The sequence below is a fragment of the Cebus imitator genome, unplaced genomic scaffold, assembly GCF_001604975.1.
Source record: "Cebus imitator isolate Cc_AM_T3 unplaced genomic scaffold, Cebus_imitator-1.0 Scaffold443, whole genome shotgun sequence".
Classification (NCBI taxonomy): Eukaryota; Metazoa; Chordata; class Mammalia; order Primates; family Cebidae; genus Cebus; species Cebus imitator.
Genome location: NW_016107758.1, coordinates 309664 through 333784, shown reverse-complemented (window position 1 = coordinate 333784; position 24121 = coordinate 309664). Strand labels below are relative to the sequence as shown.

The following is a 24121-nucleotide window of genomic DNA, read 5'->3' as shown; positions in this document are numbered from 1 at the left end:
TGCTCAGCCTCCTCCCTCCCACGGCACTGACCCGTGCTCAGCCTCCTCCCTCCTACGGCACTGACCTGTCTCAGCCTCCTCCCTCCCACGGCACTGACCCAAGCTCAGCCTCCCCCCTCCCACGGCACTGACCCGAGCTCAGCCTCCCCCCTCCCACAGCACTGACCTGTCTCAGCCTCCTCCATCCCACAGCACTGCTTCATGATGCCACAGTCCCTGGGCGTCATCGGAGGGAAGCCCAACAGCGCCCACTACTTCATTGGCTATGTCGGTGAGTCCAGGGTCCCCACCGTGTCCCTTCCGGCCTGTGCCCTCAAAGGGCCTGCCGTCAGCAAGTCCCACACCCCAGGTGGTCGCTTGAGGCCGGCAGTGGAAAAGCAGCATGCCCGTGGGGGGCTTGTGTGCAGCCCGGCCGCGGTCGGCCTCCTGTGTGCCTTCCCTGATGGTCTGGCGCCCTCGGCTCCCTCCCACCCCTGCCCGCTGCTTCTCAGCGTGACGTTGGTGCAGCGGGCCTGAAATGTGGCCACGTGTCTCTTTCCTCTGCTGGTTCGGTTGCCTGCCTGCCTGACCTCCCAGGTGAGGAGCTCATCTACTTGGACCCGCACACCACGCAGCCAGCCGTGGAGCCCACCGACAGCTGCTTCATCCCGGACCAGAGCTTCCACTGCCAGCACCCGCCGTGCCGCATGAGCATCGCCGAGCTCGACCCGTCCATCGCTGTGGTACGTGGCAGCCGGCTGAGCGCACGTTTTGTGCCGAATGCTGTTTGGGAATGACGAGGAAAACCTTCAGGTTTTTCATTTTTTCCGACATACTGGGATTAGTATTGTGTTCACGTGGTTTGGAATCTGAAGGGCACAAGAGCCTGAACCGTGTCCTTGCGTCTTTGCATCCCTCCCCCAGGCACCCGCCTCCTGCGCAGCCTTCGTGGCCGTCAGGTGGCCCAGAGGCATGTGTCTGGGTGTGAGTGTGTGTGGGCGCATGCTGAGTGTACATGGATGAGTGTGAGCCATGGTGTCTTCTCACACCCACTTTTTAAACACACAGGGCGGCTCCTGGATCCACTTCACACCACCTTGTGTTTTCCAGAGCCTCTGACTTAATCTCTCTGGGGATGATTTCCTAAGAACAAGCTGCCCTGCTCTTTCATTTTGATTACCTAGTTGTGATTTTTGGTGTGTGATTTATGCAGACTTGCCTACCCTCAAATGTATTTGTTGGAGAAAGAGACCAAAAAATGAATGACAGTGACACGCTTAGGGAAGCATTTAACCAAGTCAGTGCGTTTGATGTGCATGCTCTGCCCCGTTTAGGAGGAAGAAGGCAGATGTAGGCCTGAAATGGGATGGCCTCCGAGCTGCGGCTCAGCCTCCAAGTGTTGGGGTGGCCTCCGAGCTGCGGCTCAGCCTCCAAGTGTTGGGGTGGCCTCCGAGCTGCGGCTCAGCCCCTGAGTGTACACCCCACGCCATGCACCTCCTGGGCAGGGTGGCAGGAGCAGGGAACATGGGCTGGAGCTCTGTGGCTCAGACTTCTTACCAGAACCTATTCATGAATTCCTCATCTAACTAGAATTAAGCATGTTGCTTATTATCCACGTGGCTTGGTGGCTTAACAGTGATTGGCACTCCTAACAGTCAGGTCAGGCTAGGGAGAGGGGCCACCCGGTGGGATGACTGTCCTCGCAGTGAGGAGGAGGAATGTCCCCCGTCCTCAGCGGGGAGAGCTCCTGCGCCAGCGCTGGGGCAGCAAAAGCGGCGTCCTCGGAGGAAGAGGGCCTGGTTTCAGCTCCTCCTCCCATTTAGTCTTTGTTTTCCCGTTTCATTTCCTTTTTGTGTTAACATCTACACATCTGGCAGCATTGAGAATTCCTAGTGACCGCCATTCCAGGCAGCAGCTTTGAGAAGGTGGTTGCCGGCGACCCCTGGCAGGTCCCTTCTCCTGGCTCCTCAGCGGGAGGCGCCCTGTGTCAGGGCTGCGGCTGCTGCGTGTCCTCGGGCAGTTCTCAGTGGCCTTTGCCGCCAAGCTTCCAGGGAGATGCTGGGTGAAGGCTGAGGCCCTGCGGCCCTGAGTCACAGTCACAGAGAGAAGAGCTCCCCACTTGGCCCAAACTGATAACCTGCCTCATTCCCGGAAGATTTGGTGAGGCCTAACAGATGCACACCACATAACATCTCAGGGGTGAACCAAGGCAGAGCAATGTAGTGGAGCCTGAAGGGAGCCAGGCACTGCTGCAGGGGGCCGTGCACAGGGCACCCTCAGGCTCGCTTCCCCGCCAGAGGAGCCGAGGCAGCCTGGCGTGGGCAGCACCTGCACGCCGGGGCCTCTGCTGCGCCTCTGCAGTGGGAGTGGAAGCCCCTCCTCTTAGCCGACTGCAGGCCTGAGTGACTGTTCTGCTCATGGTTATTTTGTTTCAGGGGTTTTTCTGTAAAACTGAAGACGACTTCAATGATTGGTGCCAGCAAGTTAAAAAGGTATGTCGCTGCCCCGCCACTCACCACCGAGCTGAGCCAGGGAGACAGGCAGCGGGGCATGCAGGGGCTGAAGGCCGGCGTCCGGGTCTCAGGCAGCCTCACTGGGCTGTGGGGAGCCTTGTCCTGCCTGGCACAGCTGTGCAGCTGAACAGAATGGGGCATCCTGGATCGCCCCCCTGGCAACACAGCAGCCCTAGCGACGAGTGCTTCATGCTGACTTTAGAGTGGATTTCCAGCGCCCTTGTCTGTCTGCTGTTGAGATGGGGGTGGTGATGGGGTGCCGAGCTGCGCTGGCTGAGTATGTGCAGCCTGCCCCTCTCTGTCACTGTGGTCAGACTGTGCCGGGTGTTGGTCACCGTATTGGGCTCTTGTGTAGCCTTCAGTGTGGAAGCTGCCTGTTTTCTCATCCGTGAAGTGGGATGACAGTCGTGTTTGTCCCCTGGCTGTGCTGGCCGGCCCCGTTCTCTTGGCTGCAGGGAGCCCTGGGGTGAGGTTGCACCTAACAGCCATGTCTCCCTCACAGCTGTCTCTGCTCGGAGGTGCCCTGCCCATGTTTGAGCTGGTGGAGCAGCAGCCTTCACACTTGGCCTGCCCCGACGTCCTGAACCTGTCCCTAGGTGAGCGCTGCAGCTGCAGGGCCAAGCCCGGTGGGGCCCCTCGGTGTGCAGTCTGTGCCCTTCTTGCTTCCCCAGCCCTGGCCCCCGCGGTTTTGACCACTAAGGTGTGTGTGAGCCTGAGCCGTGAGCAAGTTGGCGGTGGTTGGCCTGCAAGGCCAGGCGCAGAGTGGAGTGTCCCCTCCTCCGAGCCTTCGCCCAGCATCCCGGGACCTGCCTTACCTTCCCCACCTGTGGTGCCTGCCCTGGGCATGTGGAGCTGGGTGTGCTCCCATGGAGTCCTCAGGGCTCTGGAGCAGACAGAACACAGAGGCCTGTGATGACACCGTCCTGGCTCGGGGACTGTTCCACTTCAGTACCACTGGCCATGGGTGGTGCAGACCCCTGGGACCATGGCCAGCGTGGTCAAGGAGCCAGCCTGGGCTCGCGCAGGGAAGCAGGTGTGTGGCCGTGAGCACGTCCTCCTCATCCGTCTCGCTGTGAAAAACCGCGAGGCAATGGACCCACACAACTGACGACCACAGAGGGCTGGGTGCAGCGAGGGAGACACGGGACAGATTGTGCAGGCCGCCCCCGCCCTCCTCACCACGACCCCTTCCCTTGTACTCCATGCGCTCTGGGCCCCTCAGGGTGGGCTGCAGACCAGGGTTCGGTCTGCCCCCACCCCAAGGGCGCTTCACTCACACCCAAGTAGTCTCCCCGAGATGACTGATGAGCTGTGTCCTGTCCCTTCTAGATTCTTCTGATGTAGAGCGACTGGAAAGATTCTTTGACTCAGAAGATGAAGACTTTGAAATCCTGTCCCTTTGAAAATCCTGGGGTCGGGGGTTGGCGCCTGCGAGAGCCGGGCCCTGTCTCGGGTTCTGTCCATCCCGCCCGCTCGCTTGCCGAGGGCCGTGCCCCGTGCCGCCTCCCCCGGGGGCTGCCTGCTCTGCTCGTGGACTGAGGCTGCGCTGCCTGCGAGGCCTTACTGCTTGGTGTCAGGCTGCCCAGCCCAGAATGCCTGTCCGGGCCTGTGCATCCGCACCCGGAGCCGACGGTTAGGAGCTTCCAGAGCGTTCTCGACACTGCCAGCCCCGCGCTTGCACCTGGGCCTCAGTCTCACTTGCTTCCAGGCACCAGTTCTGTGGTTGGTTTGGAATTAAAGTCCTGTTTGAAGTTGTCAGGCACAGACATGAATTTCTGGGGCACCTCCTGAGTCCGAGTCTCAGAAGACTCTCTGCAGGCTGGTGTGAGAGGAGCGACAGCCATGCTGCGGCCCCAGGCCCGAGGACTGGGCTGCTCTCGAGGGGGGTGCCCACGGCTGTGTCCTCTCTGCCCAGCCTGGCTTATCAAGGGCTACCTCAGTGGGAGGTGAGGTTGGAGGAACAGAGGCAAGGCTTCTCCTTGCTTTAGGGAGAACAGTGTTCAGGGAGTGGGTGTATGGGAAACCCAAAGACATGGATGTGCACAGGGCGTGGCGTGGGCAGCCTGGGCAGAAGGGCAGCTGCTGGGGCCGCTGTCCTCAGAGCGTCCCTTTCAAGGGCTGTGGTATCCTGTGGCGCAGCTGTGGCTGATTTGTCCCTCCAGCTTCCCCAGGGGTGGTGAGGGGCAGGGCGGGGCCTCCACCTGTGACAGTCGTGCTCAAGGGTGGACAGCACCACTCCCAGGAGCTTTCCCGTGTCCTTGCCTTGCTGAGAAGTGCCCTCTTGTGTCACTGAGGTTTTAGGTGACTTGGGGCCAAAAGGGAAAAACCACTCGAGCCTTGCAGCATGTGATGGCAGACACCACAGGGTGGCATCACCTGGTGGCATTTTCAGAACCTCCTCATCCCTGATTCTAGCACCCACCACCGCCTGACCCTGTGTAACCTGCTGTCCTGGGTCCCCAAGTGCGTTCTGCCCCACTGCTCTGCCGCCTGTCGTGGGAAAGTGGGTTTGTTTGCCCCACTAGGAAATGTAAGCAGGAGGGCTTGGGGAGCGTGGGTGTGGTGGGCTGCAGATGCCTCTCTCACGAGCACCCGCCTCGGTGCCCGCACAACTTGCTACTGCCTGTATAGGACAGGCCCACCAGGTGGCAGAGGACACTCCCAGTCCCCCAAGCGTTGATGAGATGGTTTATTTCCTCGTATCCGTTCTCCCTTGGGTGTAGTTGGGGGGGGGGGAGGAAGGCGTGGGCGCAGGATCTCCACTCCTGGGGCTCTGTGTCCGAGTCCACGGTGTGCTGCTGTGCTGGGCTGTGGGGCTGCTGCGTGGAAGTGGTGGAACCCCCTGACCGAAGGGGAGCCTTGTCTTGCGTGTTTTGAAAAAGGCTTAACAGAGAATGTTGTTCATTCTTAGTAGTATAGTTTGCAATTCTTAATGGCAAATAATAAGTTTCAGTAGAAAACAAACCTTGTGTGTATTTTTTACTCAAGTTACAACTGAATGATTTTCAGAAAAAAATAAGTGAGCGTCGCAGCTGATAGCATCACACGCAGAGGATGTGGCTGCTGTGGCAGCTGTGGGGGCATGAGCAGGTGCCTCCCTAGCCCTGGCAGGGGGCCCGTCCTGCCTGAAGCCTGGCTCTCTAGGGAACGTGTCATCGGTCCCCTCATACAACCCTGGAAGGAAAGAGTCCAAGGAAAATCAGATTTTAGGAAAGTCAGATGGTGCTTCCCATTCTTAACATGAGGAAGCTGCAGAAAGCACCACAAGGTGTCTGGTTTGCCTCAGCTTGAAGCACAGTAAAGCAGTGACTGCCGGGGCACAGCAGGGGGCTTGGGGGGACGTCGCTCACTCTGGCCCGTGCATCCCTGTGGGCAGTCGTGGTACAGACATGAAGCCCCAAAGCCAGGCAGGAGGGGGCACTGCGAGGCCCTGGTGAGCTGGCTGAGGACTTGTGTTCTCTCAAATGCTCGTATTCGATTCTCGTGGCTGCTCTGACAGGACGACATTCAGTGCCTGGAACAGCACAGCCTCTTCCTGACCGTGCTGTGGGCAGGGCTGCTCCTCTAGAGACCCTAGGGGAGAACATTTCCATGTCTTTCCCAGCTCCTGGATGCCAGGAATTGCTGGGCTCATGGCTCTTTCCTCCAACCTCACAACCAGCAACACAGCATCTCTCCAGCTTCTGCTGCTGGCATCACACTTCCTGTCTCGGCCCCACCTGCCTCGGTTATGTGGACCCGTGATGAGCCGGGCATGGTGGCACACGCCTGCAATCCCAGCACTTTGGGAGGCCAAGGCAGGTGGATCACTTGAGCCTAGGAGTTTGAGACCAGCCTAGCTGGCAACATAGCAAAATCCTGTCTCTACAAAAAATGAGCCAGGCATGGTGCACAGGCCTGTAGGCCTAGCTACTCAGGAGGCTGAAGTGAGAGGATCACCTGAGCCAGGAGGTCAAGGCTGCAGTGAGCTACGATCTTGCCCCTGCACTCCAGCCTGGGCAACAGAGACAGACCCTGTTTCCAAAAAAATAAGGGATGGGATGAAAAGCTCCGGGGTTGCAATGAAACAGCAGAGTTAACTTGGGTGTACTGAGGACGTAAGCTCTGCTGACGCTCTGGCATGGCATGGCTGCGACTGTTCAGACCCACGGGGGAATTCCTCAACTAGGCAGGAACCAAGGTCCAGAAAGCCCTACAGGGCCCAATGACGGCTCTTCTGCCCTGGGATGGAGATTCCCATTCAAAGCCAGCTCAGTCCTTAGATGGTATCTAAGAAAAATCTACAAACAATTTTCAGGTCAATTTTTACTAGTGTCTGGAAGACATTTCAGAGAGAATTCTGACTGATTGATTGCCATTTACAATGATCGCAATGAAACTGCTCAGAGTTGCCACTGAACATCAGTAAGAAAATACAACAGTATCATCAGGACAAGGAGGAGGGCAGGAGACTGCTCCATCGCTCTGCTCGTGTCCACACCGCCAAGGTCCCCACCACAGGGGTCCCCGGTGCACCCCAACTCTGGGTCAGGAGAGGCAGCCTACATATCTCTGCTACCAGGAAAGAGCTGAAGTCGTGGAGCGTGGGCACCGCTGGGGACGCGGGCCTTCCACAGGTCTCCCACCTCGTGAGGGACTGCAGGGCGAGGTGTCCAGCCTGGGGTCACTTCCACAGCTCCCCCAGCGGCTTCTCTGTGGCGGTGTGGATGGCGTCCTCAGAAAGCACAAGAATGTCCTCATGGACAGCTTCAATGCTTTTGGAAGCATCCACCATCTGTTCCCACAGGGGTTTCAGAAAAAGAAGCTCATCAGCACCTTCCAGGCTGGGCATGGGAGCCCACGCCTGTAATCCCAGAACTTTGGGAGGCCCACAAGGGAGGATGTGCTCAGGAGTTCAAGACCAGCCTGGACTGCATAGGGAATCCCCATCTCTACGGGCACCACTGTACTCCAGCCTGGGTGACACAGTGAGACCCTGTCTCAAAACCATGGTTCATTCTGTTCTCTGCGTGTGGGGCTTTCACAAGCCAGGCTCCGGAAGGCCAATCTGAACCTCCTGGCCAGTGTGGTGACCTCCAGGACCCTTCACTCTACTCTTTTTTCAGAACCTCAACCATAACAGTCCATGACATAGAGCCACCAGGCATTCCTGCACAGCCCTGACATAGGAGAAACACGGCGAGCCGCCTGCCCACGCTTGCTCTCCTTGTGACCCCAACCCTAGCAAGTGCCCGCCTGCAGGAGTGAGGCACAGCCAGGCCGACCCAGCCCACCACGCACACCAGGTCGGGGTGACCGTCCCTCCAGCCCGAGAGCGGGTACTCGGAAGAACAGAGGGCAGGCCCGTGCTCCTGTGGCCCCCCGCAGGGCCTGGGCACGGCCTGGAATGTGAGAAAGTTCCATTACAGAAGCCACATGGCGGGACCAAGGCAACACTGGGCCTGCCTCGTCCCCGAGGGAAAGATGAATTTGGTCCTAACAGCTGTGCCGCACCCTGGCGTGAGTGGCTCGAGGAAGACGGAGAGGGAGTCGGCCCGCAAGAGAGACTTCTCTCCCCCAGAAGGCAGGCACGCGAGGGGCTCAGAAGCACTGCCGTCTCAGCAGCATCCCGGCTTCTGTGGCTGGGTTGAGCAAGACCCTTCTCAAGCCTCTGGGACAGCAAGGTCTGGAAAACCTGCCAGGGCATCGAAGGTACTCGAAGACTAACCATTTCACGAAGTGTGACCATGATGAAAAGAGAGTGACTCCCTACACATGGCCACCTTCCCAGATGCCACTTGCTGGCCAGGGTGCCGCCACACAGCTGTCACCCATAACCGTCCAGGACGGGCCTCTCCAGGCAACTGACTGCCAGAGACTGCAGCACTGCCGCAGAGTGCACTGCCACCCAGCCTGTGTTCTGGGAAACCGACGGCTGTGTGGCCGGCAGCATCTGCAGGCAGTCGGGCTGGGGTGAGACCCTCGGCCCTGCTCTGGTGGAGGAGCTCAAGGGACCGAAGCTCTGCAGGCCACGGCCACAAGCCACAGTGCTGATGCTCGATGTGCTGGAGGCGCTGGCTGCTGGAAATAGGCTGTGCTGGGCAGTGCTAAGCACGGGCACCCAGAGTCTGGGAGAGAAGTGGGGGCTGCAGTTGGGAGGAGCAGAGGTGGTCAGCTGCGTGTCCTCTGCGGCGGGGAGTCCAGCATCCTGGGAGTGGACGGAGAGTTGGGGTGGACTCCTGGAACTGCTGAGACGGAAGGATGCATGGCTGAAGGGAAAAGGCCAGCACATAGCGCCATCCTGAACTCCAACGGCCAGGTGCAGCTGCAGGGCCCCACGCCAGCAAGAGGCTGCACCAGACGACACAGTGGCAGGACCAGGCTGGCGCTCAGGTCTGAAGAGGGGCCGTGGATGTGGAGGACTGTGCACTCTCACCCGACCCACCAGACCAGGTGTCAAATGTCACCATTGTGTAAAACTCACCAGAGGATTAGAATTTGCTGGCACTAGGCTGGCCGTGGTGGCTCACGCCTGTAATCCCAGCATTTTGGGAGGCTGAGGCGGGTGGATCATGAGGTCAGGAGTTCAAGACCAACCTGGCCAAGATGGTGAAACCCCATCTCTACTATAAATACAAAAAAATTAGCCAAGTGTAGTGGCAGGTGCCTGTAATCTCAGCTACTCTGGAGGCTGAGGGAGAGAATTGCTTGAACCTAGGAGGCTGAGGCTGCAGTGAGCCAAGACTGCACCATTGCACTCCAGCCTGGTTGACAGAGCGAGACTCTGTCTCAAAAAAAAAAAAAAAAAAAAAAAAAAAGATTTGCTGGCATGGGCCTGGTGCAGTGGCTCACACCTGTAATCCCAACACTTTGGGAGGCCGAGGTGGGCAGATCACCTGAAGGTCAGGAGTTTGAGACCAGCCTGACCAACATGGTGAAACCCTGCCTCTACTAAAAATTAAAAAAAAAAAGGAATTTGCTGGCACTGAGAATCCCTGAACAGCTGCTCCTGGGGCTCCACATCTGGGAAGACCAGACAGAAACGGCAGCAGCTCTGCTGGCACAATTGCTGCCGTCACCGCAATTAACCCTGAGCCACTTCTCAGTGATTCCTAGTGTGCAGTTCTGAGCCTCACCTTCCAGTTCACGGTCGTGTCTCTCATGAGCTGGTGGAAACACTGCAGCGCACGCTCCTGGAAAGCCCCGTTCTCATAGCGCTCATGGCCAAACGTGCTCCGCTTGGCAGCATCCGCCAACTGTAACTGGAGGAACAGGACCAGGTCGGGTTTGGGAAGGCCCACGTCTGGCTGCTTACACCAATCTAGGGAAAAATTCTGCCAACAAAGAACCCAACAGGTAAAGCTTAGTGTGGTCTAGATTTTCGTTTCAAAAATCATAAAAATGGGAAAAAATGAGGGGACATTTAGTGCGGTACCAAAAGTGAGACTGTTCATAACGGTTTTTTTTTTTTTTTTTTTTTTTTTTTTTGAGATGGAGTCCGACACTGTCGCCTAGGCTGTAGTGCAGTGGCACAATCTCCGCCTCCTGGGAGCAATCCTCTTGCCTCAGCCTCCCGAGTAGCTGGGACTACAGGTGTGTGCCACCACGTCCAGCTAAGTTTTTTGTATTTTCAGTAGAGATCAGGTTTCACCATGTTGGCCAGGATGGTTTCAATCTCCTGACCTTGTGATCTGCCCGCCTTGGCCTCCCAAAGTGCTAGGATTACAGGCGTGAGCCACCACACCCAGCCCCCTTTTTAATTATTAAAATCTCAAATGTATTGCTTTCTCCGATGTCATCTTCTTGTAAATACATGCACAAGTGGATGGAATAGTAGGTAGAATGGCTCCTGGTCCCCGTCACACACAGCCCAGGCCCCACGGAGGCCCTTCCAGTGCAGCTACAGGCCTGCTGGCCAGGAGGGGCAGTCTCTGTACGCTGGAGACCTCTGGCCCAGGACGCCTCCCTTAGCCTGTCTCCCCCCTAAAATGCTGTTGTGTTTCTGGAGGAACGGTAGGACAGAAAGGCTGTGACTCCAGGCCACATAGCACACGGCACCATGAGCTGAGGGAAGGTGTCCACCAGCACCTCCTACCAGGCCTGCGGCTGTTGGCTGATCCCCACAGCAGGAAGAAGTCCTCCTTACTATGTAAGTTAATACTTCAGAGGGGAAGGACTGAAGCTAACACATGAAGAAAGGGCAGAATTTAAAAGTTAGAGCGGTTATCATGAAAAATAACCAGACGTTATCCTTTTTACTGTCTCTTTAAGGGACAGAGCTGGACGCAGCGGCTCACGGTTGTAATCAGCACTTTGGGAAGATGAGGTGGGAGGATCACTTGAGCCCAAGAGTTGAAGGTTATAGCGAGCTTTGTTCCACTGCACTCCAGCCTTGGTGACAGAGGGAGACACCCTCTCTCAAAGGGGGAAAAAAGTTCTACCAATGAACCATCTTTGAAAATGCATCTGGAGGCTGGGTGCAGTAGCTGACGCCTATAATCCCAGCACTTTGGGAGGCTGAGACAGGTGGATCACCTGAGGTCAGGCGTTTCAGACCAGCCTGGCCAACGTGGTAAAACCCTGTCTTTACTAAAAATATGAAAATTAGCTGGGCATAGTGGCATGTGCCTATAATCCCAGATGCTCGGGAGCTGAGACAAGAGAGAGCTTGAACCTGGGAGGCAGAGGTTGCAATGAACTCAGATTGCGCCACTGCACTCCAGCCTGGGTGACAGAGTGACACTATGTCTCAAAAAAAAAAAAAATGTATGTGGAAAATATCATCCAAATAACAACTATGATTCTATCTGTGAAAACAATCTTTAGCTATAAAAATGTTTGCTCTTGATAAAACCAAATTGCCAGGCACAGTTGCTCACGTCTGTAATCCCAGCACTTTGGGAGGCCAAGGCAGGTGGATCACCTGAGGTTGGGAGTTCAAAACCAACCTGGCCAACATGGAGAAACCCCGTCTCTAGTAAAAAATACAAAATTAGCCGAGTGTGGTGGCATATGCCTGTAATCCCAGCTACTCAGGAGGCTGACACAGGAGAATCGCTTGAACCCAGGAGGCGGAGGTTGTGGTATCCGAGATCGCGCCATTGCACTCCAGCCTGGGCAACAAGAGCGAAACTATGTCTCAAAAGAAAAAAAAAAGATAAAATCAAATTAGCAAAGAGATAAAAGGAATGTAAGAATCACAAAACTGCAGAGTGACTGAAGGCATGTCACTCGTGCTGCAACAGGCGCATTCAAGAGCAGCCCTGGGCCCACACACCTGTGCTTGCCTGACAGGGGGCCAAGTGCACTCACCTCCTTGGCACCCGAGAAGGCCACACCAGAAAATGCGTATCTGTCCATGACGAGGGTCACACCCTGGCTCAACTTTTCCTTAATTAACGGCCTGAAAAACAGAGGATGCTCCTGAGCCCCGGTCCTGGTTTCATAGGCCTTGAACTGTCTGTCTGTCATGCTTAAATTATCCCAATAATACAACTCAAACCCCCCCCCCCCCCCACGACAAGTATAGCACGGTGATTTGTAACCTGATTTTTATTCAAAAAGGCTCTGGATCTTCTCTGGAAGATGCCACAATGCACTCCACGCCCCCCTCCAGCAACCCAACATGAAAAGATAACCTCAGTAATAGTGACAAACACAACTGGTAAAGTTCGATGTTCCAGAAACAATGCAGGGGAAGCAGCAATGTCAGGGCAGATTTGTCTGGGCAGAGGCCAGCACCACCCTGTGCAGGAAAAGGAAAGCACAGGCCAAGAGAGCCTGGGGTGGGGAGGGAGCCACAGCCAGCAAGTGACGCGATCGTCCATGCTCTTGGCCCCTCGCCTGGACTGCAGGGATGCTCTCAACCAAATACCACAGGCCCACCAGCACCCTATAGCCCCAAGATCATGGATGTACAAAGACATGGGGCCTTATACTACCGAGCAGCCTTGCTCAAGCCAGAGAAGGAAAAGTCAGACTCATTTGACTCAGCCAGTCTCACCGGGGTCTTCGAATCATAGGGGCACCTGCATAAGGAGTCAACTGACCTCTGACAAAGGAGCAGAGGGTTGTGATGGCGCAAAGGCAGTCTCCTCAACAAACGCTGCTGAACAACCAGACGTCCTCATGTAACAGCATAAATCTAGACCACACTGTTTACCCGCCACAAATTCAAAACGAATCACAGACCCAGATGTAAAATGCAAAACTGTCAAACTCCTAGACAGTAACGCAGGAGAAAACTTAGATCACCTGGGTTTTGGCAGACTGTTTAGATAAAAAACTAAAGGAACAACCCATGAAAGGATTAAGATGGACTTCACTAAAATAAAAAGTTTGTGCTTTGTGAGACACACTGTCAAGAGAAGGAAAGGAGAGCTGAGTGTGTGGCTCACGCCTGCAACCCAGCACATCTGGAAGCTGTGGTGGGATGGATCCCTTGAGGACAGGTGTTTGAGACCAGCCTGAGCAACAACAGTGAGACCTCATCTCTACAAAAAATGTAAAAATGAGCCAGGTGTAGTGGCATGCACCTGTGGTCCCAGCTACTCCAGAGGCTGAGGTGGGAGGATCACTTGAAGCCAGGAGTTTAAGACTGTGGTAAGCTGTGATCATGCCATAACATTCCAGCCTGGGCAACAGAGCAAGACATGTCTCTTTATTAAAAAAAAAAAAAATGACCGGGCAGGCAGGGTAGCTCATGCCTCTAATCCCAGCACTTTGGAAACCAATGCAGGACTGTTGGGTCCAGGAGTTCAAGACCAGCCTGGGCAACAAAGTGAAACTTTATATCTACAAAAAAAAAATTTACAAAAATTAGCCAGGTGTGTTAACGTGCTTGTAGTTGCAGCTACTTGGGAGGGTAAGACAGGAAGACACTTGAGCCCGGGACGTCGAGGCTGCAGTGAGCTGGGACTGCACCACTGCACTCAGTCTGCATGACAGAGAGACCCTGTCTAAAAAACAAAGAAAGAAGAGACAGTGAGAAAATTGAACACAAACCACAGCCTAAGGGAAAATATGTACAAAAGACACATTTTATAAACGACTGGTATCTAAACCATACAAAGAACTCTTAAAACTCGAAAATAAGAAAACCCCATTAAAAAGTGGGCCAAGGCTGGGCATAATGGCTCATACCTGTATTCCCAACAGGGAGGCTGTTGGGAATTGGGAGGCTGCGGCAGATTGACCACTTGATCCCAGGAATTTGAGACCAACCTGGGCAATACGGTGAAACCACGTCTCCTCAAAACAAAAATACAAAACTGGCCAGGCACAGTGGCTCATGCCTGTAATCCCAGTACTTTGGGAGGCCAAGGCAGGTGGACCACCTGAGGTCAGGAGTTCAACACCAGCCTGGGCAACAGGAAACCCCATCTCTACTAAAAATACAAAAATTAGCCAGGCTTGGTGGCAGGCACCTGTAATCCCAGCTACTTGGGAGGCTAAGGCAGAGGAATTGCTTGAATCCAGGAGACGGAAGTTGCAGTGAACCATGATTGCCCCATTGCACTCCAGCTTGGGCAACAAGAGCAAAACTGTCTCAAAAAACAACTTAGCATGATGGCATGCACCTGTAGTCCCAGCTACTTGGGAGGCTAAGGCAGGAGAATCGCTAGAGCCTGGGAGGTAGAGGCTGCAGTGAACCAAGACTGTGCCACTGGACTCCAGCCTGGTTGAGACCATGTCTCAAAACAAGAGTGGGCCAAAGCACTTAACAGATATCTCATGAAACCAGATACACAGATGGCAAATAAGCATATGAAAAGATGTTCCACATCATATGCCATCAGAGAAATGCAAACTAAAACAGATCCCACAAACCCCTATCAGAATGGCAACAATCCAAACACCAGCACCACCAAATGCTGGTGAGGATCTGAGCAATGGGAACCCTCATTCACTGCGGGTGAGAATGCAAAATGCTGCAGCTGCTTTGGAAGACAGTTTAGCACAAGCTTGTCCAATCCGAGGCCCACAGGGTGCATGCCGCCCAACACAAATTGGTAAGCTTTGTTAAAACGTTATCAGTCTTTTTTTTTTTTTAAAGCTCATCAGCAAGTGTTAGTGTATTTTATGCGTGGCCCAAGACAGTTCTTCCAGTGTGGCCCAGGAAAGCCAAAAGACTGGACATGTTGAGCGTTCTTTAGAAAAATAACAGGCTTACCATATGTTAAAGCAATGGTGCTCCCTGGCATTTACCCAGAAGAGGTGAAAGCTTATGACCACACAAAATCCTGCACGCAGATGTTTATAACAGATTTATTTATAACTGCCAAAAGTTGGAAGCAATGAAGAGGTCCTTTAGTAGGTGAATGAACTACGGTACATCCAACAATGGACTATTAATTAGGACAAAAAAGAAATGAACTATTGGTCGGGCAAGGTGGCTCATGCCTGTAATCACAAGCACTATGGGAGGATCACTTGAGGTCAGGAGTTTAACACCAGCCTGGCCAACATGGTGAAACCCTGTCTCTATTAAAATATAAAAATTAGCTGGGCATGGTGGTACATGCCTGTAATCCCAGCTACTCAGGAGGCTAAGGCAGGAGAATTGCTTGAACCCAGGAAATGGAGGTTGCAGTGAGCCGTGATTGGGCAACTGCACTCCAGCCTGAACAACAGAGCGAGACTCTTGTCTCAAAAAAGAAAAGGAAATGAACTGTCAAGCCATGAGTAGACACAGAGGAAACTTAAACATCTATCAGTGAAACAAGCAACCTGCAGCAGAACAGATGGACAAAAGAGATGTAGCCCTGGCACCTGGGACAAGATCACTATCTAAAAAGTAAAATCAGGGTTATTCTTCATTTTGAATTGGGCATATACGTATTTCATCACTTTTCTACAAAGCCACAAAAAGCAAAATCAGAATAACTGTCTCCATAAATTCTAGACGTGTTAAAAGGATTATAGAACTGGTCACATTTTCATTTAAGACTTGGAGTGGGGATGGCCTTTCCAAGTAAGACACAACGCTAAGCCAGAGGAGAGTAACGCAGGGCTTCATGTGACAAGGATCAGAGGGAACCACGCAAGTTTACCAGCAGGGAACTGGCTAAATGTACCATGGATCAGCTTTTCCAGAGAACACGCCACAACAATGAAAAAGAACAAGGGCAGAGTTAGGGGAGCCGTAAGTGCAGAAATCTGTAAGGCAGAGTTAGAAAGTAAGCTGCCAAATAATTTGCATGGTATGACCTCATTTATGTTAGAAAAATCAAAATTCTAACTAGTTTCTACACATGTATATAAATGTAAATAAAAACATCTGAAAGAATACACTTAAACAATAAGTGTTGAATGAAGAGGAAACCTACTATGATTGATGGGTTATTAATATAAACTATAACCTTCAGTTAACAATTTAGCAATACTGGGTATCAATTTTAACAAATATAACATAATAAAGCATATAAATAACAAGAGAGGGGAAAGGCAGGGGTAGTATGTAGGGAATTCTCTATATATTCTACTTTTTGATTAGTTTTTCTATATACCTAAAGCTATCTTTAAAAGGTTAAGTCTATGAGGCCAGGGGTTCAAGACCAGCCTGAGCAATATGGTGACACCTTGTCGCTACATTAAAAAAAAAAAAATTAGTTGGGTTTTGTATCATGCACCTATGGTCCCAAGCTACTCGGGCTGCTGAGGTGGGAGGACTGCTTGAGCCTAGAAAGTTGAGGCTGCAGTGAGCCATGACTGTGTGCCACTGCACTCCAGCCTGGGCCACAGAGCAAGACGCCATTTCCCAAAAAAAAAAAAAAAAAAAAAAAAAGGTCAGGCGTGGTGGCTCACACCTGTAATCCCAGCACTTTGGGAGGCAGAGGTGGGCAGATCACTTGAGGTCAAGCAACTGAGACCATCCTGGCCAACATGGTATCCACTAAAATACAAAAATTAGCTGGGCGTGGTGACGCACGCCTGTAGTCCCAGCAGGAGGCCAAGGCAGAGAATCGCTTGAACCCAGGAGGTGGAGGTTGCAGTGAGTCAAGATCACGCCACTGCACTCCAACCTGGCAACAGCGCAAGACTCTGTCTCAAAAAAAAAAAAAAAGCCAAAAACTGGCTGGGCATGCTGGCTCCTGCCTGTGATCCCAGCACTTTGGAAGGCAGAGGCGGGTAGGTCACGAAGTCAAATCAAGACCATCCTGGCCAACATGGTGAAACGCCGTCTCTACTAAAAATACAAAAAATTAGCCAGGTGTGATGGTGCGTGCCTATGGTACCAGCTACTAAGGAGGCTGAGGCAGGAGAATCACTTGAACCCAGGAGGCAGAGGATGCAGTGAGCTGAGAGCGCACCACAGAGCTTCAACAGAGCAAGACTGTCTCAAAAAAAAAAAAAAAATCCCTAAAAACTTAAGTCTATTAGTTATGGGGTGTGGGAGCAGGAGGAAGAAACAGCATTCATTAGCGCCCCTTGAGAACTATGGGCCACCTCTGCTCACTGGACTGCTAAATAAAAGAACCTCAGGCTCCAGCATTACTGTCACTGTCATTCAGAATCAAGTGCTGCATTCACGAAATCTAAGGAGAAAGCAAAGTGCCAGGGGAAGAGGCAGCAATGTGCAATGGTTTTTACACTTGTTCCCAGCGATTTGCAGAAAAAAGCAGGTGCACCGAGTGATCCTCCAAGTCACTTTTCTTTTCCAAGTAGGAACTCAGAAGTTTGCCAATTTCAGTTGATCTTTCTAGAAAAAAAAGAAAAACACACAAATTACAAGTGAGGTCAGGCTTTCCCTCTACATTACAATATAGTTTGGGCTGAATCTCTCCTGGATTGAAGTCTCACTTTGAGTTTAACTTTACTAAATCTCTAGACACGTTTGGACCTTCTGCGGAAGCCAAAGGAATTTCTCAGAAAGAACAGCAATGTGCAGACAAGCTGGATGAAAAACGCTTTAGGAAAAATGAGCTCGGGTAGAAAACAGAGACTGCAAAGAAAGCATTTATAAAGTCTGCGAACTGGCTGGCCTAAAATTAAGGTCAACGCTTTACTTGAAAACTTTTAAATATATGCTGTAAAACCCACGAAAGCACGAAGAAAGAAAACACAACACCGAAAAGCCCATGAAAACGAGACGCGGATTACAAAAGAGCTGGAGAAAACTTTTGGGGCGAGACCACGGTTTCGCGCGGGTTTACACGTCAGGCGTCACCAAACCCTGCACTTCGAAGACGCGCGCCTGTGGTCCCGGCTACCCGGAGGCTGCGGCGGGAGGATCGCTTGAGCCCGGGAGGTCGAGGCTGCCGTGAGCCGAGATGGCGCCACCGCACTCCAGCCCGGGCGAGAGCGAGAGCCCGTCTGTTAAAATGAAAACCGCGCAGCTGACAGCACGTCGGCGACAGGCAAGGGAGCGGCGCAAAGAGCCGCCGAGAAGGCCGAAGTGCCTAAGGCCGCGGCGCACCCCCGGCCCCGCCGCGCGCACCCACCCGGGAAGCGGAGCAGCTCGGCGCGGTGGCCCAGCGCGCACAGCGCGTCCACCAGCTTGCGGCTCTGCGTGCTCTTCCCCGCGCGGTCCACGCCCTCCAGCACGATGAGAGCCCCGCGCCGGGCCGCCATCGTCGCCCGCCGCCCGCCGCCGACGTCTCCACGCCGCCTGCCGGAGCCCCCATTGGCCGGCGTCAGCAGCGCGCGCCGTGATTGGCTGGGATTTCCCGGCGTGGCCGGATTTGAAGCGATTCGCCGGGGCTGGAGCGAGGGCGACGCGCCGTGGGACCGACGCCCGCGCCTGCGCCTGCGCCTGCGCCCTGGGCCGCGCCGCCGCCGCGCGGTTCTGGGCTTCCAGGCCGGAAGCCGGTGCGTCGTGTCCCGCGCGGGCCTCCGTCCTCGGGCGCGCAGGGCCGTTTGCCCCAGAGCCGGTGACGCCGCGCGGGCTGGGCGGGCGGAGACGCGGGTCGGGGCGCGGACGGGCGGAGCGCGGGGTCGGAGGGTTCCCCGAGCGCGGCCCCAGGGCAGGGCCTCAGCAGGGCGCCTCCGGAGCGCACCTGGGGCCCGGCCCGACCGCGTTCTGGAAACGCTGTGTGTGGCGGAGCAGGGGCGAGACGCGGCCGTAGACACCGGCCAGCCCCGTGCCCTTGTAGAAAAACCGTGGGATTGAACGTTCCCCGTCGTTCCTGAAGCTCAAAACGCAGCGCTCCGGAAAGTCCGCTTTAAAAGATGACGTATGCAAATTACAGCACGGATAGAGAAGGGGCCGTGTTTCCCTTGCGTCCTCCACCTCCCCTGCACGCCGCGCGTGATGGTCAGAGGAGAAGCTGCCGTGGAGCGGCGGGCAGAGCCCCACGAGGTGTCCCTGGCCTCTGGACAGCGCTCCGCGATGCTCGCTGTTGTCAGGGATATTCAGGCTGCTTGGGCAGCTCTCAGCTGAGACTCTGCTACGTTAGATCTCTGAAACACCGCCGTCTGTGTGTGCCAGCTGGTCAGGTGTCAGCTAAACATCGCTTTCTCTGCTTAGCAGAAGAAAAGGTAGGAACTGCATTTCCCGGAATCATCTGTGTAGCCCTGGGTCACAGTCTGCCAGAGAGAGGCCGTCGTGCAGAATTTGGAGGTGGTTATTCTTGGGAGGCACTCTCGGCCAGAAATGTAAATGAAATTCAAGGCTGCTTGCTTGCTTGCTTCCTTTCTTTCTCTCTGTCGAGACAGTCTCGCTCTGTCACCCAGGCTGGAGTGCAGTGCTGTCCACTTCCCAGGTTAAAGCGATTCTGCTGCCTCAGCCTCCCAAGTAGCTGGCATTACTGGTGCCCGCCACCACGCCTGGCTGATTTTTGTATTTTTTATTTTTTTGAGACGGAGTTTCTTGTGTCCCAGAGTGAAGTGCAGTGGTATGATCTCAGCTCACTGCGACCTCTACCTCTTGGGTTCAAGCAATTCTCCTGCCTCAGCCTCCTAAGTAGCTGAGATTACAGGCGCCTGCCACCATGCCCAACTAATTTTTGTGTTTACAGGGTTTCACGATATTCGCCAGGCTGGTCTCCAACTCCTGGTCTCAGGTGATCCATCCACCTCAGCCTCCCTAAGTGCTGCGATTAGAGGCCTGAGCCACTGCACCTGTCCTACCCTTTCTTCCTTGACATCAAGCTTAGCTGTGAGACTTCCAAATGCTAATATAAAGTGGTCAGCTGTCATGTGCCCAGTTCAGGCAGAAGCTTTAGAAGTTGTTTTGTGGTTTGGTCACTTCCCTTCTGCTCCTCAACATGAGCACAGCATGTGCACAGTGAGGGCTGATTTTTCACCCCGATCCTGTAACAAAGCCACTGTAGCTGATGGATAGCACCAGCAAGAAGTAAACCTTGAGTCACTGAGACTTCAGGATCCTTTGATTTCACAGCACAACCTATCGAACTCTTATAAGTATTAAGAATGGTACTTATTATTCTCTTACATAGATAAGTAATAAAAGTAATATCCTTTCTTCTGATTGATGTTGCCTTATAAACTATCATCTTGTTGCCTTCCAAAGGATGAAGGGGATTGTAGTAAGGGAGACCACCTTCCCAGGACTGGGCATGGCTGCAGTACTGCCTTGTCATATCCAGGAGGACTCAGAGGTGGATGAGGAGGAAGACAGTGCCTCCGCCTTGGTGGATGCGTCGCTATCCTGGCTTCCCTGGGACGGGGAAGGAGGGTGAAGATGGAGGAAACCTGTCTGGCTGGGCCTTGTGTACCGGAGGGGGAGGGCCCTTTTGACTGCAGGAATTGATCAAGCACATAAGCACCTTGAAGTATGTTATTAAGATACAAGAAACACTTTTCCTTTTGCCTGTTCCATCATGGTGTGCCCTTCTCAGGCTGCCTTTAAGCACAGGTAGAATACCAGCCAGCCCACTGTGTCTTGGAGCATTAAGATATTTAGAGGAGGCCGGGCGCGGTGGCTCAAGCCTGTAATCCCAGCACTTTGGGAGGCCGAGGCGGGTGGATCACGAGGTCAAGAGATCGAGACCATCCTGGTCAATATGGTGAAACCCCGTCTCTACCAAAAATACAAAAAATTAGCTGGGCATGGTGGTGCGTGCCTGTAATCCCAGCTACTCAGGAGGCTGAGGCAGGAGAATTGCCTGAACCCAGGAGGCGGAGGTTGCGGTGAGCCGAGATTGCGCCATTGCCCTCCAGCCTGGGTAACATGGGTGAAACTCCGTCAAAAAAAAAAAAAAAAAAAAAAAAAAAAGATATTTAGAGGGCTGGGTGCAGTGGCTCATGCTGGTAATCCCAGGACTTTGGGAGGCCGAGGCAGGTGGATCAGGAGGTCAGGAGTCCAAGACCAGCCTGGCCAAGATGGTGAAACTCCGTCTCTACTAAAACTACAAAAATTAGCTGGGTGTGGTGCCAGGTGCCTGTAATCCCAGCTACTCCGGACACTGAGGCAGAGAATGTCTGGAACCCAGGAGGCAGAGGTTGCAGTGAACCGAGATGGCGCCACTGCACTACAGCCTAGGCGACAGAACGAGACTCCATCTCAAAACGAAGAAAGGTATTTAATGATGTGACATTATATGAAGTCCAGTGTTAGGCAGGCAGGAGCTGCTCCCGTGACTCAGTGGCATCAAGCTGGTCCATACCCAAGCAGTTCTTTTGGTGTTCTCATGTGATCACAGATGACTGTGGCACCCAGCCTGCTGACCACAGCCCTGACGCGAGCATGGGAGGGTCTCTGTGGCTGAGCATCCGGCCTCCTTACTGCCACTCTGACAATGTCAGGCATGATTTCCAGCACTGTCTGTCCTGGAGTAATTGGAGTAAGAGCCACTCCATAAGACCCTGGAGGCCTGGTAGGCGAGTATGTCCCCTTCATGGGTGAAATGGTGGGATGCTGGGGCTGTGTGGTCAGAGGTATAGGTGAAATAGAGTTGGCCACAGGTTGATAGTTGCAGAAAGATGCGGGTGGACATATGGGTTCATTAGGTCCTCTGCTTTTTTGTTTTTTGGTTTGTTTGTTTTTTCTTGAGACAGAGCCTGGCTCTGTTGCCCAGGCTGGAATGCAGTAGTGCTTAGCTTGCTGCAGCCTCCACCTCTGGGGTTCACATGATTCTCCTGCCTCAGCCTCCCGTGTAGCTGGGATTACAGGCATGTGCCACCATGCTTGGTTAATTTTTTGTATTTTTAGTAGAGACAGGTTTTCACCATGTTGGCCAGGCTGGTCTCTAACTCCTGACCTCAAGTGATCCACCCACCTTGGCTTCTCAAAGTGCTGGGATTATAGGCCTGAACCATTATATGTATATAAAGGAAACTGTCACTAAAAGCATTATAAAATTAGTTAAGGAAGAGAGGAAGGGAAATGGAATAACGGAGCTTGCAGCGTATGCAGCACCAGTCATGCTGTGAGCACCTCTGAGCTGGTGCCTCTTGACTCAGAATCAGGTAGACTCTGTTAAAAGATCACAGTTACCCATAACTGCTCCAGAGATAACAGCTTGAACATTATGAAACCTTAACTTTCCCCTTTGAGATGATTCCTTTTTTATTTTAATGAGACAGGGTCTCACTGTTGTTCAGGCTGGAATGCAGTGGCACAATCATAGCTCACTGCAGCCTCGATCCTCCTGCCTCAGCGTCTGAAGGATCTGGGACTACAGATGCACTACTTGGCTTTTTTTTGTCGGGGGGAGGAGTATTGACAGGGGTCTTGCCCTGGTGCCCACCACGCCCGGCCTGAGATATTCTCTCAGGTCCTGCATACCAGTGAAAGTGCTGATGCCAGCTGGTCTGAAGGACCCCACAGGAGCTGACTCACCGAGGAATGCAGTTTCCACGTTCTGATGAATCATCCTCCTCACTGTCCAATCAGCAGCCCCCATTTTCCAGCCCCTCACCTCCCATGATCCCCTTAAAAACCTTAAAAACATCGGCTCAAGGGCCAGGCGCGGTGGCTCAAGCCTGTAATCCCAGCACTTTGGGAGGCCGAGGCGGGTGGATCACAAGGTCAAGAGATCGAGACCCATCCTGGTCAACATGGTGAAACCCCGTCTCTACTAAAACTACAAAAAATTAGCTGGGCATGGTGGCGCATGCCTGTAGTCCCAGCTACTCAGGAGGCTGAGGCAGGAGAATTGCCTGAACCCAGGAGGCGGAGGTTGCGGTGAGCCGAGATCACGCCATTGCACTCCAGCCTGGGTAACGTGAGTGAAACTCCGTCTCAAAAAAAAAAAAAAACATCGGCTCAGAACTCCTCAGGGAGATGTTTTTGAGAAGAGGTCTCCTTACACCTCCTCACCCAGGTCTTATTAAACTCTTTCTCCACTGCACACCCTGCTGTCAGCATCATGGGTCTGTTACTCTGCAGCAGCGCTGCACACCCTGCTGTCAGCGTCATGGGTCTGTTACTCTGCAGCAGCCACACGAAAACTGTTGGTCTTATCACATGGGGACCTCATTTAAACTCAGCTCTTTAAGGGCCCTATCTACAAACCATCACATTGGGGGTCAGGGCTTCCACACAGGAATTTAGAAGGACACAGTTGAGTCCATGACCTTGCCTGCTCCCAGGAGCGTCAGCTTGTGCTGGTAAGCACTGCTCTGCTAAACTCCCAGCCCTCACAGATAGATGTGGCCAGGTAACTAAGATGCCATGAATGAAACGCTAGCAGATGTGGCATGCGGACCTTCAAACAGCAGGCTTCCATCCCCCACGCTCCCTGACACACCCCTTGTTGCAACCCAGCCTTGACCAGGCAGATGACGGCAAGGCCCTTTGTGGACAGACACTGAACTAGAAGGAATCTGGGTCTCTGAGTGACCCCACGGAGTGTGCTGGCCCACCTGTTCACATTGGAGCTGCTGCACTGAGAAATGCAATTCTATCTATTCTAAGCCACTGTATATCATTGAGTTTCTTTCTTACAGTAACTTAGCCTTCCTCTAAAGCACTGGCTCTCAACTGGGGTGGTTTTGTCCCCAAGGGGACATGCAGTGATGTCTGGGGACATTTTGATTGGGGTGGGGGTGCTAACAGCGTCTAGTGGGTGTAGGCCAGGGTTGCTGGGTAAACGTCCTGTGAAGCACGATGTGGCCCCACACAGCGAGTGTCTAGACCCAAAGTGTTCCTTGTGCCAGGGCTGAGAAACCTGCTGTAACCCTGAAGCAGGCAAGAGGGGGCAGCAGGGGAGCTGTCAATCTGACAGTTTCTGTTTCTTTTTTCTTTTAAGACACAAAGTTCCACTCTTGTTGCCCAGGCTGGAGTGCAACGGTGCCATCTTGGCTCACTGCAACTCCACCTCCCAGGCTCAAGCAATTCTCCTGCCTCAGCCTCCCAGGTAGCTGGGATTACAGGTGCCCACCACCACACCCAGCTAATTTTTCCATTTTTAGTAGAGATGGGTTTTCATCATGCTGGCCAGGCTGGTCTCGAACTCCTGACCTCGGGTGATCCACCTGCCTCATCCTCCTAAAGTGCTGGGATTACAGGTATGAGCCACTGTGCCTGTCCCTCTCTGGCAGTTTCTCAAACAGGGTCCCTTCAAAGGGTTTGCCATTTTTTGTGTGTGAATGAAAGAAGACAAACTGATCTCTGCGAGAAGTTATATTTAATATATGATATGTGAAGGCTAATAACCCTTAATAATAAAGAATTTTTAGACTGGGCACAGTGGTTCACACCTGTAATCCCAGCACTTTGGGAGGCCAAGATGGGCAGATCACAA

General features: G+C 53.4%; 2 protein-coding genes across 5 annotated transcripts in view; one reads left to right on the top strand and one right to left on the bottom strand.

Moving 5' to 3' along the window:
- The window catches only part of ATG4B (autophagy related 4B cysteine peptidase), a 37070-nt gene extending 31614 nt beyond the window's left edge, over positions 1-5456 (top strand). For 2 of the 3 annotated variants that reach the window (XM_017510725.2, XM_037732191.1), the window contains 5 exons: positions 193-271; positions 577-722; positions 2415-2471; positions 2995-3088; positions 3822-4248. In XM_017510725.2, coding sequence (XP_017366214.1) covers positions 193-271; positions 577-722; positions 2415-2471; positions 2995-3088; positions 3822-3895 — 450 coding nt within the window. In that variant the 3' untranslated portion in view covers positions 3896-4248. Of the gene's footprint in view, positions 1-192; positions 272-576; positions 723-2414; positions 2472-2994; positions 3089-3821 lie in introns of all 3 variants that reach the window. The other variant, XM_017510724.2, reaches the window with a different exon arrangement.
- Positions 5457-6779: 1323 nt separating this feature from the next.
- Positions 6780-18234, bottom strand: DTYMK (deoxythymidylate kinase). Of its 2 annotated transcripts, XM_017510726.2 has the most exons (5): positions 17915-18234; positions 17064-17172; positions 11784-11874; positions 9608-9805; positions 6780-7266 (listed from the first exon to the last, which is right to left on the bottom strand). In XM_017510726.2, exons 1-5 carry the CDS (start codon positions 18042-18044, stop codon positions 7156-7158), a joined length of 639 nt encoding a protein of 212 aa, XP_017366215.1. In that variant the 5' UTR covers positions 18045-18234; the 3' UTR covers positions 6780-7155. The 2 variants fall into 2 exon arrangements, with proteins under 2 accessions (XP_017366215.1, XP_017366216.1); XM_017510727.2 differs by lacking the exons at positions 6780-7266; positions 11784-11874 and having other exon boundaries at positions 9631-9733; positions 17915-18081.
- Between the last annotated feature and the right edge of the window lie 5887 nt (positions 18235-24121).